Raw genomic sequence first — 18507 nt, forward strand, 5'->3', positions numbered from 1 at the left:
TCTTGCCAATTTGAAAGTGCTTTCTCGGAGTCAAGGGGAGTTCTGGGGCAGGCTCAGCAGCACAGTGCAGCTTGGCAGAGCGTAAGCCTTGCGGATACACGTTTAATGAGGCTTTCAAGGGAAACGCTAGAAAACCCAAGCGCCTCACTTCCATTAGTAGGAAGACCATGGCCTTCTGCACCTTTCAAAGCCAGAGGGGAGTAGGTGAGGACCCAGAGGGAGGTAATTAAGATCTTCCTGCTGAGAGATGTGGTGTTGCCAATGGGCAGGAGAGCCAGGCTGACCATGGTGGAAAGTTTGCCTTGGGTACCTAATTATCATATTATCATGCAGCTTTTTTTTTTTTTTTTTTTTTAGATTTTTATTCCCTCATCCAAAAAATAAAGATACAGCCAGGTCTGTAATATCTTATGAGGATTAAGTAGCATAAGGCATATCAAGATGTACACATACCAATCACTCCCTAATGTTGTAATTACTAGTGTTATATGTTCTCTCTATACTAGTTTGGCATTATTTTTGAGTACATAAAATCAGTTAGTTCATGGCCATGCGGACAATTCATAGTGGTGCAGAGAAGAGCATTTGTGGGTCCTTTTTGGTGCCCAACTGCTTCTCACTTATTTTTATCTTTATTTGGAATGGATTCAGCTCCTACACAGACCAACCCCTTTTCATAACGCTTAGGTTTAAGAACAACCAATGCCGACTTTCTACCTGGGCCCTCCATCAGCCACACCAGGCTGGGACAACACAGACGACTGCCTGGCTCAGACATCATTCGAGAAGTTCCTCGTACAGTAGCTGCCACTCAACACAGAGATCCATAACTGGACAATAGGCAGGGACCGGGAAATCTTGAAACATTCAGGCTTAAATAGAATGTCTTCATCAAACTCCTCCCCTCAGGGCCCAGGGAGCTATGCTGAGGAGGATGTGGAAAACATTTAAAAGCCAGAGGGGACAGACGACGTGAAGAAGACAGAGTCTTCCAGACATAATTACATGCTCCAGTCTTCCATACACGATTATATGTCATCATGTATGACATACAAACACGTACAGACCGTAGTGACATCCACAGGGCCTGCATAGTTCAAGTCAGATTGGGTCCCCATTTCTGAGAGGGGAAAGTGGACATGAGCTCCTATCCCTAAACAAAATCCTATTTCCCAACATCTACTTTCAGGGGAAAAATTTGTTTTCTTCAATGAAGTCTCACTGGGTATACAAACCACACTTCCAGCCAGACCGCATGCCCAGACATAGATGGTCAACACAAAATGGATTTGGTACTTTTGTAGACTTTTTGTCTTATATTTCTTTGTTTGGGCAGCATTTTTTTGTCCTATTAGCCTTTTGCTTATAAATAATGTTTCTGACATTGTATGTTCATGCTTTTGTGGGGTGGGGATGTGTGTATATGTTTGTATTATTCTGTTTGTTGTTTTTGTTGTTTGCTTGACTGTTTGCTTTCTAAAGAGAAACAGAAAGAAATGGAGTTGGATGGATGAGAAGGCAGGGAGGATCTCGAAGGACTTGGGAGAGGGAAAATCATGGCCAGAATACACGGTATAAATTTTTTTCAATAAAAAAGGAAAATCACTGCAACACAAATCTGCACCGATCAATCATTACTAATCACTTCCGACTGCTTCCTGGAGTTAGCACCTCCCTGTGAATCTCATGATCTTCCCCATGAAGCTCACGGTTTGTGAAGAGGTTGGATGCTTGCTTCTCTAGTAAGATAAGACAAGAGAAGAAAACACGACAGACACGACACGGATGTTGCAGAGGAAGCAGGTAGAAGGGAATTTGGAGTGGTTGGGATATCACTATCTAGTGACAGAAGAAGAAACGCCAGGCTGGTGAGAGGGTTCAGAGGGTAAAGGTGCATGCTGTGCAAGCACAGAGACCCGAGCTCCAGATCTGAAACCACATGAAGACAGAAGGCGAGAACCACTCCTGTGTGTACTCCGCGGTGCCTGGGCGCCTCCCCTGCTGGTTTACAATGAAGAAGGTGTGTCAGATGAATGACAGCTTGGTGTTGTCTGAGCAGACATTCAGATATGTGATGTAGGTCCAAAAGAATCTAAGAAAACTAAGTCGCACATGAAGCGAATGCTTGACAAATACATGTTTTCCTCCTAGAAATTAGCTCTTATTTTATTCAAAGGACACTTAATATTTTATGTTCAGATATTATAATTCATATTCCTAATAGCTTATTCCACAGTCTTGGGATCTCTATAAATTTTTGCTTCATAGTTTTGTTCACAGAAAAGACAAAAGACTAGAATTATAATGAGGAAGTTCAACTTGTGGGAGAAATTTAACTGCTCAGATAATTAAATACCTTCAAAAACCACATATTTGACCTTTAAATATCAAAAACTTTCATAAAAACATGCAAGAAATAGAAGAAAACTAGTTTCATATATACATATACACACATATGAGTTTGTATGTATATATGTGCATGTGTGTGCATGTATGAATATTTATATGTATTTATATATGTATTTATCAGGAGGGGAAATGTGTTCATGATTTTTTCTGCTTTCTGTCCCTATCTCTCAGCATAATTTTTTTTTTTTTTTTTTTTTTTGTGAGACAGGGTTTCTCTGTAGCTTTGGATCCTGTCCTGGAATTTGCTCTATAGACCAGGCTGGCCTTGAACTCACAGAGATCGCCTGCCTCTGCCGCCCAGTGCTGGGATTAAAGGCGTGCGCCACCACTGCCTGGCCAGCATAACATCTCTCACATCCTCATTTATCCGGATTTTCTTTCAGTCACGTTTTGATGATGGCAGGGAGAACATATTTTTTCTCACTAGCCAGTACCTCGAGCAGCAGCTTTTATAGATAAATGTGCTTCCTCTGAGTGCCTGTTGGGTCTCTAGCACTTGGTACTAACTGTAGGGCAACAGGGAGTTGTCACCAAAACTCTGCCCTTTCTCTTTTTGCTTGTTAAATATGATTTATTTTTTAAGAAATTCAATTATTTAAAAGAAGATAGAAATATTTAAAGAAACAGACCAAAGGGAACATGACTGCCTACATTATTAAGAAGCCAGTCATTTTCTAAGGTCATTTCTTAGTGACCTTAATCAAGAAGCATTAGGATAAGGCTGTCATATAACGAAGAAAGATAAGTATCATCATGTGAAAATGGTTGTTGCACAAAACAAATTAACTCTTGACAGTGTTTTCAAGGGGTGACGTTGACCTTATTTCATATCCCTTTGGATCCTAACGCCCTCTTTGGAGGGTACTGAATTTTCCATTTTTTCCCCTAGAAAGACATAGCAATTAATGAAGAGCAATTAAATGAAGGTTTCTTTTGGGATACTTGTACCCTTGATAATTTACAGTACACCGGGTACTATGATGGTCATATTAAAAGAAAAATTCAATATTTATGCTATTATTCTGATTTTGAGAAGATGTCTTATACTTGTGCTAGTTAATATTTTATGTTTTACTGAGTTTATTTCTTTTTTATATTTATTTATTATGTATACAATATTCTGTCTGTGTCTATGCCTGCAGGCCAGAAGAGGGCACCAGACCCCATTACAGATGGTTGCGAGCCACCATGTGGTTGCTGGGAATTGAACTCAGGACCTTTGGTAGAGCAGGCAATGCTCTTAACCTCTGAGCCATCTCTCCAGCCCCCTGAGTGTATTTCACACCTAAAAAATTTCAAGGCCAATTTTTAGGTTCATCTGGATAAAGCATTTGTTTATGTAATTTTTGTTCTTTCAGAAACCACAGCAAAACTGAGGGTGGTTTATCTTGAATAAAGTTGGACATAGACTCTAAGGAAGCAGCTATTTTTTTAATTTACTTTTATTTTTACTTATTTTTATTTTATATGTATGGTTATTTCACATGCATGTACATATGTGCACTTTGTACATGCATGGTACCCTCGGAGGCCAGAAGATGTCCGATCCCCTAGAACTGGAGTTCCAAACACTTGTTAGCAAGCATGGAGGTGTTGGAAACAGAATCCAGGTCCGCTGTAAGAATAACCAGCGCTCTTGACTGATGAGGTACCTCTTCAGCCCTTAGCAACTGTTTTTAATATTACAGATCAATGTTTTCCTTGTGATTCTGGGGATCAGGCAGTAGGCCTTGTACATGCTAGACAAGAGTTCTTACTACTGCATTACCAGCTCCAAAGATGGACGATGGAGAGTTAGACATCAACTTAGTCCAGATCAGAGCAGAGTGGAGCACACCGCGCACAAACACATCACCTCGGAAGGAAATCACGCTCAAAGGGTCACTCTACCACACTCCAAATATTCTATGACTGTTTCCCCCAGTTCTGCTGGCAACTGTGGAAGGGAAATCTGCTCCCACCTACAAAGAGGCTGCCACTAATCCGAGGCTTCCCAGCTAGGACTGTGTGCGCTTCCTACAGACCTTTATGCCAGTTTGTCACCGTAACTTGTCCCAGAACCAAACTTCAAACTCAAGACTCCTGGATCCCCAAAGTTCTCACTAGGTTTTAATTTTACATGGGGCACATACATCTTGCGTAGCTCAGGCTGACTGTAAACTCATGAGCCTCCTGCCTCCTTCTTCCAGTTGCTGGGATTACAGGTGTGCATTTTGAGGCCAACTGAATTTCTGTATCTTTATTAAACCTATCTGTGAATCTAATGGTTTTATTACCTATTTTTTCTTGAATCTGTTTAAATTTCTCCTTATTTTGCTACATCTTTGATCTAGCAAACGATTTTTCTCTTCTGGAATAGTCAGATTACTCTGGGCATTTTCAATGACTCATGGCTAATCACCATCCAAAAATAGTCATGGTGCAATAAGGAATTAAGATTAAGTTTCTAATATTAAATTTATTTGTTGTATGTGTGTATGTCTGTGTGTGTACTTGTATGTGTATGGGTGTGCGTGTACCATGTCACAGGAGAAGTCAGAGGATAACTTACAGGAGTCTGCTTTCTCCTTCTACTGTGTGGCTCCCAGGAATCAAACTTACATATAAGGGCTGGTAGCAAGCACCTTTACATACTGAGCCATTTTGTGAGCCCAAGAGTTAAGATGTTTTAGGTGGATATAGAGAGATAAGAAAAAGAATTCATATAGTTTTTCATTGCATGTAGTTATAAATCTCTGTGGTATTGGGCATTCACTGGAGGCTGTGGAAAATTAATATTCCCTAGATTGGGGATTCTGTGGTCTACTCTGGTCTACACTGTGCTTGCTGAACTATTTTCCATTTGGTAGACATCTTTTGAAGAGCAATTTTAATCCCACCATTCTGGGGTTTAAAACATTTCAGTGACCTATCACTGATTTCAGAGGAAGACCCAAACTTTCCATCTTGTGGGGCACAGCCTGCCTCTTTCTTCCGTCTTACATCTTGTGTTTGTCCAGCTTCCTCTGGTTTGATATCAGGATCACCAGTCCTTTCTCCCCCAGAGGCTGAATTCATAGATACTTCTCTCCAAAAATATTCTTCCTCATCACTTTTTCTGCTCTGCTTTGAAAAGTTAGCTCCTCCTCACCCTTCAGAGTAGAGAGAGTATCAGAGGCTGCTTTCTTGGCCTTCCGATCTAGGTCCTGGAATTCTGTCTGGTCTGGCTTTACACACACTCGGGTATCTAGGTGCCAAGGGTCAACATCCATGCTCCCTTCTGTCTCTCCAGCAGGCACGGCAACTTTGGTCACGCCCCAGTGAGGTTTCATTTGGTTGACTGCAGGCCCAATTCGCCTTGTCTGTGACTCCTTCCGCCCAGCCTCTGATAGCCAGGGCTGCTTGCCATTTATTGGAATCCTTTAATGAATGTCGGCTGAATGAAGACGGAAGGAATGAGTTTTGCTCTGCCACTGCATCATGTCCCCAGTGTGTGTGCCACTCTTATTAATAAAGGAAGTTACTCCTAGCAGTGGGGAAATGACGGCTCTGAGCAGACAGAGAGGGGCTTAGAAAGTCATCTTGGGAGCTGGGTGTGTTGTAGCGCACGCCTTTAGTCCCATGGGGGCAGAGGCAGGTGAACCTCTATGAGTCTGAGGCCGACAAGGTCTACAGAACGAGTTCCAGGACAGCCAAGGCTACACAGAAAAACCCTGCCTTGAAAAACAAAAAACAAAATAAAACAAAACAACAACAAAGGGAAGTCATCTTGAACTAAAATAGTTTGGACATTCTTGTTTTTTTTAGAAACTTAGCCGGTAGAATCAATGAGTCTACCAGGAATCCTATTTGGATTAGCATTCCATGAGCCATATTAAAAACAGGCACTAAAAATGGACACTTTATCTTCCCTAGACTTGATTTTCTATAGAAAACTTGCTCCTATTTGTAATCCTGAGAATTCAGATCACCTCCACTATTTCAGCTTTCTGTATGCTTGATTTCCCGAAATAGATTTTTTTTTCATTTTACTTGCTTTTAGACTCAATCAATTTATTTTAAGGCTCGGGAATTACAGTTTAATTTATGAAATTAGTAAGCTTTGGATACAAGGGGCCTATACACTAAGAGCCGTGCACAGTAAATTGTTGATTTAAAACTCCCTAAAAGAAAGAAGCGCTTTTATCTGAATGAAACTTGAAACATAAAAAGCTCAAATCCTATTGAACACCGAGCAACTTACAGATACAAATCCTCTCTTCCTGCGAGTCTGTGAAAGTAGAATTTCTACACCTTTAAAAAGTAAGAAATAAAAAGAGGGCACTTGGGAATTACCTGCTTACTGTAATTTTATATTTTCCTTTCACAACATGCTTAATTTAAATTTCATACAATGTCAGATGAAGAGTCTAAAGGAAAATCTTGCCATTGTTAGTTTCAGGCCAGCAGGGTTTTTTCTGACTGAATCTCATCCTGCCACCCCACCAGCCTCCACCCACACCACCAAAATCAATCTCTCACCACAGGGAACTAGGGTTCAGAAAGGCGGTGTGTCTTGTGCATAGTCAATAAGGCACTGGCTAGAGACTAATGGGCTGGAGAAACAAGTGCTTCATTACCTGCTTCTAAATTTTCAAACCAGCTTAAGCGAGAGGCTACTCAATCAGATGCTCTGGTCAATTCGACTGAACGCCAGGAATGTTAACTGAGTTTCCTAGGTATTTTAGTCTGCCTGGGTTTGCATCCCTCTTCCACACTGTCTCCTGAAACCTGAGCTTCTGTATGAACTGGAAGGGTTAGCTAGTAAAGATGGTTTTCTCTGTAGCAATATAGGGCGGAATGCTTTTAAAGGCATTTCTTTCCAAGCTTTTGATTTAAGTACGGCAAATGGTAGGTGTGGATCCAAGGACCTTGATTTTCAGGATATTTCCAGCACATGGATGATTTGGCTCCTTCTAGCAGTGAGTAATTTATCCTAGTATAGGCCAAGAGCTCCCCTCTTCCAAATTAACAAAAACAAGAGCCTATTTTTGTTGCTTTGATGTGAGTTTGATAGCTAACATTTCAAGAACAGACAACGAGGTCAGTGGAGTTTTCTGAGTTAAAAAGTGCTTACTGCTTCTATTCTGGCTGAACAGCTCAGGGTCAGAGTGGGTTTTTGGCATAAGAAGACAGACTCAGGATCATTAATCACCAAGGTATATGGAGAGAAGCTCTCATGAATCTACACACTCTGTATAGTCATGTCCTGTTGATGAGAGCAGGGATGAGGCGATTAAGAGATCACGGAAAGGGCACATTGATTAAACGAGTATCTTGGGAGAGTTTTTTGTTTGTTCTATTATATCGACAGTGTTCTGCCTGAATGCCAGAAGAGGACACCAGATCTCATCATAGAGAGTTGTGAGCCACCGTGTGGTGTCCCATGTGGTGCTCTTAACCCCTGAGCCATCTCTCCAGCTCTTGGCAAAGTTTTTAGTTGCTGATCTACATATTTCCTATTATTGGCTGTGGGTGTATTTGGGTGAGTGGGAACAGAGAGACAGAGATATGGTTGTAGAGAAACACATTGCTAAGCAATACAAATTCTAGTGTCATGTGAACTTACCTTCCTTATAGTTCTCTAAAAATTATTATATACCACTCATGAATAAAACCAAAGTTATTGTAACATATTTAGAAATGTATTATGCTGGACATTTCAGAGCATGTAAAGATGAACTCACTGATGAGGGATGACTTGGTGGATGGATGGCTAGATGGAGGAAGGGTAGCACATGGGGGAGGGATAATGGAAAAGAAGAACTCATGATATGTGTGAGGTCTTTAGTAAAGTATTAGTATTTCCAGTCTGGCAAGTATTTTTAAATTAAAAATAGTTGCTTACACATGTGATACTGACCACGATATACAAACAACGACAATTAGAAGTTATCAGCTAGACGTGAAAATGAAAGGAGGAAGCCCACCCTAAGAAGTTCCGACCCATTTACATTCTCAGATTATAAAACTCTTTCTGGACTCTGCTTAGGCACAGAGCTTTGCCAGCAACTCTAGTAAATTCAAAGAAATAAGGAGCTGAGGAACTGCTCAGCTGGCCTTGGCTTCAGGACCAGACAGAGCCCCTTCCTCTCTGGACACTGGCGGGCTGCAGTCCTGCAGGGTGTCACAGGGAGAACAGGAGAGCTCATCTTGAAGGATTCTAACAACTTTAAATTTTTATTTCTTAGCGATTGTAATGAAACTACACAGATTCCGGCTCATTCGTTTACTCTTGTGCATTAGAACGTATGAAGAAAAGATAACAATGTTTGTGAGAAAACTTTCAAACCATGCAGCTAATGCTGCTTTATCGCCTGAGATCAAGGATCCTTTTTTTGAGTCTGAATTTAATATATATATATATATATATATATATATATATACATACATACATACATACATACATACATATACGTGTGTGTGCTCTTCTGAAAATACCCACCTACCTTATTCCTTTAAAAACATGAGAGAAAGCAGGCTCATAAGGTGAAATAGCATATGGGAAAACAAGCTTTCCAATCCCAGGCCAGAGTTTGGGTCTTTTAAAACACTCTCTATGATTTCTGACCAAATTCCTTAGCTGGATTTTGCCAATCTTGAGCATTTAAGATACAATTATTTGTCTTGGTAAAACATTTTTACATGCCAAAGCGACACACTCACACGCATAAACCTGCAGCTACATTGATTTAAGAAAGGGTTACACCTCACAATGTAAACAAGCTTCTTCTATGGTGTAGATGCCCACATTTTTGAGAATCTTTGGGCTACAGAGCCTATTTGTCAGCTATATATTAACTTAAAGCTTCTATTCAATAGGTAGTCTCAGTAAGGTCAAGGTTTCACATTTTTACGAAAGATGTACATTCTATTACTTTGGAGTTAGCATTATGATTTCAGAGGTATGGCAAGATTATTTAAGTGAGTCTCTGATTTAAAATAAAATAATAAGCTACTCTAAGAAGTTTTATAGTGAAGTGTTAAGGACTTTGCCTTGGTCTACAAAGGCATCTTCCAAGAATGGATTCATTCTTTCTTCATCCCCCACCCTTCCTGTTTTGTTCCTTATCTTTAGTAGAGGCCACACTATAGGCAATGGCACATGACCAGGTTTAGTGTCTCACTACCTAAGGAGTTCTAGAAAAAATACGATTTTCCTTGATAATCTATATTTAGAGGTAAGACATATGCAAAGTGGAATGACACAGAGGCTTCTGAAATCCCCTGTCATTGTACCCATCCCTAACAAAACTAATGGGTTAGGACTGATCACTGAATGACACACCCCAGAAATAAAACCAGTTGATATGGCTTTATGTGACCTTCCAGTGCTTCAGATAGAGGAAGTTGAACACGGTAGAAGACAAAATTTCTAAGTATCTAGGAATATTGAATAAAGTATTCAGTGGCTTCCCCATTAAGTCACCTGAAAGTGACTAGAAGCACAGTCTTTTCTTCTTCTTCTTCTTCTTCTTCTTCTTCTTCTTCTTCTTCTTCTTCTTCTTCTTCTTCTTCTTCTTCTTCTTCTTCTTCTTCTTCTTCTTCTTCNAATAAAATAAAACAAATAAATAAAATACATCATTTAAAAAGCAGGTGCCAATTCTCTTAAGGAGCAGGGTCAGAAAAAGCCCAGACCCATTCCCCATTCTTCTTCTTCTTCTTCTTCTTCTTCTTCTTCTTCTTCTTCTTCTTCTTCTTCTCCTTCTCCCTCTCCCTCTCCCTCTCCCTCTCCCTCTCCCTCTCCCTCTCCCTCTCCTTCTCCTTCTTCTGCTGCTGCTTCCGCTTCCACCTCTACCTCTTCTTCCTCCTCCTCCTCCTCCTCTTCCTCTTCTCTCCCTCCCCCCGTGTGTGTGTGTGTGTGTGTGTGTGTGTGTGTGTAATCCATGTGTGTACATATGGGTGTGACTGCAAGTATACACATGCCATTGGGTGTAGTAGGGGTCAGAGGATAACCACAGATGTCAGACCCAAGTTCTAATTTACTTGAGACAGGATCTCTTGTTTGTAAGTGTATATACCAGGATTGCCTGAGAGCTTCAGGGAATTCTTTCTCATTTCCCATCACATTGTAGTTGTGCTGGAATTACAGATGTTCACTACCAGGCCTGGGTTTATGTAGATTCTAGGGATACAAGTTCAAGTCCTCAGGCTTGTGAGGCAAGTTCTTTATCCAATGATCTGTTCTTCAGCCTAAAAGTCCAATTCTTGACAACTCCAAAAGAAATGTAGTAAGCCTGGCGGTAGTGGCACACACCTTTAATCCCAGCAGGTAGGTATCTATGATATGAAGCCAGCCTGGTCTACAGAGTGAGTTCCAGGACAACCAGGGCTACACAAAGAAACCCTGTCTCAAAAAAACCAAACCCAAAACTGAAAAAAAAAGTCATGTAATAACATTTAAGTATATTATTACCAAGGTTACAATACCGACATAAATGAAAGAGACTGGACAAGAATTCTCTAACGAGACAGATGGTGATGGCACACTTTTAATCCCAGCACTCACAAAGTAGAGGAGGATGGATCTCTGTGAATTCAAGGCCAGCCTGGTCTACAAAGTAAGTTCCAGGACAGCCAGAGCTGTTACACACACACACACACACACACACACACACACACAAAAAAAAAAAAAAAAAGAAAGAAGGAAAAAAGAAAAGAGGGAAAGAAAAAAGATTTCTCTAATGAAATCTCATAGCCTTCATAGCGTACTCCTCAATTCACTTGTTAATTTAAAAGTAAATTGTTTGTTATTTCCTTAAGCTATTTTGCAATTTAAATGTCCTTAGACAACTAAAACAAAAATCCAATCAATCTTTCATTCCAAAGAAATGTTCACTTCAGGCTTGACTACCCATGAAGTTTACAAAAGGGAGAACAAAACTGATTGCTTCCTGTTGCTACTGCCTCATTTCCAACAGACACAAAGCTGTGGCACATGAGGCCCCATTAAATCAGGGCCATCATCCTGCGAATGCGTTCTGTAGGTTGACACTGCGAAAGATGCTTGTTGTTATTGGCAGATTTCGTTATGACCGGCAATTGGTGTGATTTGTAGGACGTGCTTTTCATGGGCATCTTGGTGGAGTGGAGTCTGTTATTCCTCTGGAGTACAGCACTTAACAGGAAGCTGGGGCGTGTTTCAGGGGAAGCCTGGAGATTTACACTGTGGAACTAGGACAGGGTAGCTTCCGTGTAAGCTCTGGCGCTCCCAATCACCCAGTTCAAGGTTATTTAAACACTGGCTTAATGAGTAAGCTTTCTGGTAGTATAACCAGGATACCAACCATCATATTAGTCTGTAGAATTACCTTAGGTGACAGTTTCAGAAACAGAAAAACAGCCAGGGATTTAATCCCTGGGTTGCCGGATGGCAAAGGGCTTAGAGTTCAAGAAAGAAAGGGACCTTTGAAAACATGGGAGATGGTATGAAGCAGTTCTCACTAGGATTGAGAAAGAATTTGTTGAATTATTCTAATCCATTTTCTGTTTTATAATAGATACTTTTGGAAACACTCACTCCTGTTTGGGGGAAAATGCACCAATATTGAAGAAGCAGCAGGGGTCTGGAGAGATGGCTCAGCGGTTAAGAGTACTGACTGCTCTTCAGAGGACCAGGGTTTGATTCCCAGAACCCCCATGGCAGCTCACAACGGTCTGTGACTCCAGTTCCAGTGGATCCAACACCCTCACACAGACAGACTTAAAGGCAAAAACACCAAAGCATATTAAATAAGTAATTAAAAAAAAAAGAAGCACAAAGACTTCCTAGCAGGGTCTAGGAAGCATGTGCTCATCATGCTTCTAATCTTTGACCACCACGCATGCTCTCTTTACCAGTTCTCTTTGACCACCACGCATGCTCTCTTTACCAGTTCTCTTTGACCACCACGCATGCTCTCTTTACCGGTTCTCTTTGACCACCACGCATGCTCTCTTTACCAATTCTCTTTGACCACCACGCATGCTCTCTTTACCAGTTCTCTTTGACCACCACGCATGCTCTCTTTACCAGTTCCTTGACCACATGACACAGACTGACAGGCCCGTGCATTCACTAAACTGTTTTTTGTTCAACTTGCTTGCAAATTCTGATTCTAAAGTCAGGAGCAAACCAAACCAATATGGCAATAGGTACAAAAAAGAATTTTATTTATTCCTTTGTAGAGCATGCTGTTCTACCTATAATGATAAAATCTAGGTTGCCAAAGACAAGACCCAAACTTCAGCTTTCCATAGGACACACAGTGACATGAAGTTAATGAGGAATAGTCTGAAAAGGACAAAGGAGTTCTTTACACCCCGCTCTCGGAGCTTGTCTCTCCAAGTTTCTAACCACATCCTCAGCTGTTGAATACACTCTGTTCTTAGGCAAGTAACCTGCATTTTGTGAAGATGGAAGCTGTAGTCCTCTTCTTTCGACAGAAGATCTAACTCCACAGTGTTGTGTTTATGTTTCATTAGCAAAGGACCATTACACACCACACAGACACACCCACGCACGCACACACACACACACACACACACACTTTTCATTTCCCAGTTGAACCCCTGAGAATCATTCTAATAATAATCAGATATATAAATAAAGAAAGAGCTGATCTTATTTGGGATATGTCATCAATGCACAGTTGGCCAATCCAACCGGTAATGGCGGCATCTCTCCAAAGACCTGTCTTTTTTCTTTTCAGTTATTGATCTCAGAGAATGGCGTAGCTGAGAAGTGGGTGGAACATTGAAAGACATATTAGCAGTAATCAGAATTAAGGTATTGCCTTGAGCAGAAACAGTAGTCTACGTAACAGAGAATTTGCTTTCCCAGTGTCCGTTGGTGACCAGAAGCAACGATAAATGCAATAAAGCTGGCTCTGGTTTTGGAAAGGTTTTGAGTTCATCTGTTCATATGAGCTTTTCTAACTGCCCAACATTCTCCTGGAAGATTAGGAGTAACCGTTTTGTGAGATTTGGGGGACGTTAATCAAGTTTCCACCATAAGTAGTTTAATAAAAAACATTCCTGGTTGTGGTCAACATCGGCACCGGCGACCCCTAATGTAGCCACAGAGAGCCATTCTGGAACATTCCGAGCACGAGTGTGGACTGACCTTCAGGTTGGTATTGTGCTATGATGGTCACCGTCTGCCCAGCCCCCTTCAGTGCCGCAGCTGCCTGCTCATGGGAGGCTCCGCGGAGATCGATGCCGTTCACCTAGAAGACAGACCAGAGTTTTAGGCACAATGTCTGCATTCTGACCGGCAGAATGCAGACAGCTGAAAAAAGTTTTCCGAAATTAATAAACTATCTAAAATTATGCCACATCCCTAAAAAAAAAAAATCCCTCCATTTCTCATTGAGGTGTTTCTTAGTTGAGTAAGTTTCCTAGTCATGATGACTTCTAGAAAGCAGGGGTATGCAATTTCATCTGGTGTTTGTGGCACAGCCTGGCTGGGCTGGAAATATTTTGTCTATCTCTGTCCACAAGGGTCTTAGTGTGTGTATTACTATTTTCCCATGGGTTTCCCAGATTTCTGGGCCAGAATGGCTTTAAAATTAGGGGTGGGGAGAATGATAATGAAGAGAGACACATGTAGTACCACAGACAAGTACGTGCCGACAGATTCATACATTCAGACGACGATCTGGGGACGATCTGGGGAGGCGGTAGGGAACGGGGCTGGCTTGCTGCCAGAGCTCTCTCTTTGGGTAAGTGCCTAGTCCTGTCATATGGAGCATGGTGAGACAGCCCCGAGTCCTGTTCCAAAATAAACTCGACTGCCCCATTTCTCATGCCCAATTCCGTAATGAATTCTGACAAAATGAAATAAGGAGTGCCTGGAGTTTATTCTGCTGTTGCTAAGTCCCATTTTGGAGCCCAGACTGGAAGAGAGGCAGAGCATCTATAAAACAAGCCCTGGACTCTGCCAGGAAGGATAAAATCATCAGCAAGTCAAATTCAATGAGAAGCCAAAGTTCAAATCTTTCTGCAAACAACAGGGCCAAAAAGTCATCAGGATGCCATTGCCAAGCGTCCGGTGTCCCTCTGAGAAGGCTCAGAGGAGAACGAGAAGCTTACCTGGCGGAATGGAAAACACACCGAGTCTGGCTTTCTAAGCAACACAGATGGCATCCTCACTGTGTTTCCTTTTGTACACAGAGCAGGATGCTACATCCAAGAGAAGACGTTAAAGATGCTCAGCTCATCTGCATGTTCAGTACATTCTCTTGCTTTGGCTGTGGGCAACTGTCTTTACTAGCTACTCTGAGTAGTTAAAGGAAGGGCGTGGTTACCGCTTTGTCTCCCTCACTGGCTTGGCTCACCTGTGATCGTCAACTTTACATTCTTGTTCCCTCAGAATAATGCTCCTAACGTCTCCCCACTAACATCTACAGTTTCTTTTGCCTTTCCTCTGGAGTTCTATCCTGGTGAATATTTCCTTGCAAGCATTGGCTATGTATTAGTTTGGGGGTGTTCACCATGCTGGGCCTGGCACACTGTGCTAACCATTAAATGGGTGACTGCCATATCATAATCCTCCCTGAACCTGTTTCCTTTCACTTCAAAAGGAAGGAATTGTTAGGCTACTGGGGTCTAAAGCCCCTCTTGTGGTAGGCTCACAGGCTTGCATACTTGATTCCTAGCTAGTGGCAGTATTAAGGAAGGAAGATCATGGAATTTTAGGAGGTTCAGCCTTGCTGGAAAAAGTACATCATTAGAGACAGGCTTGGAGGCTTTATAGTCTCATCCTACCTCCTGCTTCTGCTTCCTCTATGTTGTTGAGATGTAACTCCTCAGCTTCTCACTCCATTCATCAGCCATGTCTTCCCACCCTTATGGACTTTCCCTCTGGAGTCATAAGCAAAGTAACCCTTTGGGCCCTATCAGTTACTTCAGGTTGAGGTATTTTATCATAGCATGAGGAAAGGAGCTAACAACCGCCTCCCATCCCCGCCTTGAACTGAGAAATTCTAAAGCTACTGGAGAATAAAGGATAGTCATTTCCGAGACTGTCCAGGATGTGGATGGGTTGGCCAGACGGATTCTGGCCAGAAGGGTGAGCAAAGGCAGATTTGTCTAGACTTTTGCCCAAAGCAAGCTCAACTGAACAAACGTCAGGCGCCAAAGAATTGTAAATAGTTTCTTCTCTGGTAAAACAGTTAACTATTGTTAAAAATGGACATTACCAGCTGGGCGGTGGTGGCACACGCCTTTAATCCCAGCACTTGGGAGGCAGAGGCAGGAGGATCTTTGTGAGTTTAATGCCAGCCTTGTTTACAAGAGCTAGTTCCAGGACAGGCTCCAAAGCTAAAGAGAAACCCTGTCTCAAAAAAAAAAATAACAAATAAACAAATAAACAAAATCAAAAAATGGACATTACCAACATAAAATTTCCAAAAATAGAGAGAAAGTAGGCAGAGTCAAGGAGATGCGATGTAGCTGCCAAAGCAGAAAGATGCCAAGAACCTTTACCGGTAGGCCACAGCCTCATTTTAAAACACATATTAATAGAAATGGGTTAATTTTAATATATAAGAGTTAACCAGGAATATGCCTAAGCTATTGGCCAAACAGTGTTGTAATTAATATAGTTTCTGCATGATTATTCAGGTCTGGGCGTCCAGGAAATGAACAAGCAGTCTCCATTTATATCTCACTCATCTTAATGCTATATGCTTTATGTCACTAGTTCACAGTTAATAGATACACTGGTTCTTCAACACTTTGCTATGATAAACAATTCTACAATAAACAGCAACTAATAAAAAGTTGAACAAAGATAATTTTGATAGTCACTGTCATTACCTCTAAAACTGGGGCATGAACTTATATTCCTACAGATAAAATACTTTTGTTTTTTTCTACTAACTAATTTCATATGCTCAACATTTGACTTTTTCCATTTTGGTAAGTAAACAATTATATTTTTAATTATATATTTTTTTCAATTATGAAAATAAGTGTCTTTTATGCTAATTGGTTATTTTAACTTGTTTTTATACAAAATGTCTTTTCTATTATATTTTCTGACTTTTTGTTTAGTCAGTCCTTTTTTAAAGTCTTACTGCATGTTTAAAATATTAGTATTGCCTTTTAAAAATGCATTTTACATTATTAAACATCACATTTTATATCTTATGCTGTCTCGTCATGCAGAACTGGAAAATGTTTATTGTGTTCCACTGTCTCCAAGTCATCTAATAAATGTCCCATATTTTCCTAGGATGTGACTATAGCTTTAATTTGGCTATTTAATCTTTAATCAGCTTGAATGAATTGTTGTGTATGGAATCAAGTGAGTGGCCACTGTGCCTTAAACTCGTAAGAATCCAAGTCTTGGTCTCCACATTGATGGTATACCAGTTGGCCGAGAGGCAAGTGAAGAAGTGAGACTCTAAGTCTCATGACATTATCCCAGGCACATCATCATCTACCTGCTACATAACATTAGCTTATCATCCAGGAAGAACTTCAAAATATTCCAGGAAATCCAACCCAATTTGGGCCAATTCCTGTGATAAAACAGAGTGCTTTGGTTGAAACTTCCTGGATTTTTTCTTACTTCTTTGTTCCCGTTCAACCTTCTGAAAACTCAGAGAAAAAAAAATCCTTTATTTTATATAAATTTCCAAATATTACAAGTCTCTAGATTCTTTTCTAAGTTAAATGACCTCACTTCTTCCTCCATATCTATATATTCATCTTTACTGCTGCTCCTGCTTGTATACTTCCAGTAACAGAAAACTCTCTCTCCAATTTGCCCATTCTATATAGAACCATGATTCTATAGATCATGGTTTAGTATCCTAATGCCATTCAATTCTTCTGTGAGTCATAAGCATTATACAGTAAAACTATAGTTGACAGATCACTAAACAAACTCATGGGAGTGTATTCCAATGAGAAACCCAATTTGTAGAACTTAGGGAACACTTGTGTTTTTAATAATTGCTGTCCATTCTGTAGAAATCTTGTGAGGCCATGACTCTTCCCCGTTCATAATAGGATAAATCATTCCTTAAATATGATTTTTCCTATACTGGCAAGTGGATGACTTTTTTTCTATACTGTGGGGCCTTGGTGTGAAAGCATTCACTCAACCAAACCTTTGTTCTCATAGAAAAATCTTCATAAAGATAGTCCCTCACAATTTGTCGGTCTCCATCCATCTAATTAGCCCTAAGAAATGCATGTTTGGCACCATGGTTATCGCCTGTGGAATTGTTAACTCTGTCTGTGTGGGTATATAAACTGGAATCCGTGTGGGATTGAGAGAAACCCTGAGGAGGAATTTCAAGAGGAAACACTGAAAGGAAAAGCAAGGACCGGCAAGGAACAACGAAAGGGAAACATCAAGAGCGCATTAGAGAGCACGTCGGAAGAATAAATGGGGCATAATAAAATGACTTATGTGAGCTAATTTATTTATTCTCAGATCTTTTTAGTTAGTTTTTGCCTGCCATAGCGGTCCTTCTGAATCCTGAGAGGTTTGCGGGGCTGGCACTTCAACATAAACTTCAATATATTTCCTCATCAGAGACTCAGCTATGTGGTTTGAATCTAGGATTACAAGAAGGATGGTCAGTCATTCTGGTTATTAGCCTCCTATGTAGGCCTCATGAAAACCTATACTAAATATCAGATACAGATGACTCTTTAAAAAAATAGCCATTTTACTTATTTCTCTTTCTAATTTAAGAGAGGAGTAACAGCTATTGTCAAACGGTTTTCTATTTAGTGGAGAACAATGACAAGTAAACACCCATTTTAAATGCTAGGAGAAGACAAGGTCATAAAGTTTTGAGATACAGGCAGTATGAGCAGAGATGCGGGAGTTTTCTGGAGGAAGTACCACTGAGAAAATTTCTGAATGAATGATCCACATGAGGCTGGTTGGATGGTAGTTTCCCCAAGAAGGACACAGAAAACGCAGAAAGAGGAGCAGGCAGAGAATTAGAGTATTGGTCAGACAGGGGACATGGATAAATGTGTGTAGTAAAGAGGGCCAGGCCACAGGAAGCATCTGTTACTGAAGGACCAATGGGGAGGATGAGTAGAGGGAAGAGGGGAGAGATGGGGCAAGAG

The 18507-nt window shown here is 40.8% G+C and overlaps 1 protein-coding gene across 7 annotated transcripts in view; it reads right to left on the reverse strand.

Annotated features, from left to right (window-relative positions):
• Dlg2 (discs large MAGUK scaffold protein 2) overlaps window positions 1–18507 on the reverse strand; it is a 1620445-nt gene that overhangs the window by 240766 nt on the left and 1361172 nt on the right. For all 7 annotated transcript variants that reach the window (XM_050154453.1, XM_050154448.1, XM_050154445.1 and 4 more), the window contains one exon: window positions 13532–13634. In XM_050154453.1, coding sequence (XP_050010410.1) covers window positions 13532–13634 — 103 coding nt within the window. The remainder of the gene's footprint in view (window positions 1–13531; window positions 13635–18507) is intronic.

The sequence above is a fragment of the Alexandromys fortis genome, unplaced genomic scaffold (genome assembly GCF_014885135.2).
Source record: "Alexandromys fortis isolate MF-2015 unplaced genomic scaffold, M_Fortis_MF-2015_v1.1 scaffold_77, whole genome shotgun sequence".
NCBI classification, from domain to species: domain Eukaryota; kingdom Metazoa; phylum Chordata; class Mammalia; order Rodentia; family Cricetidae; genus Alexandromys; species Alexandromys fortis.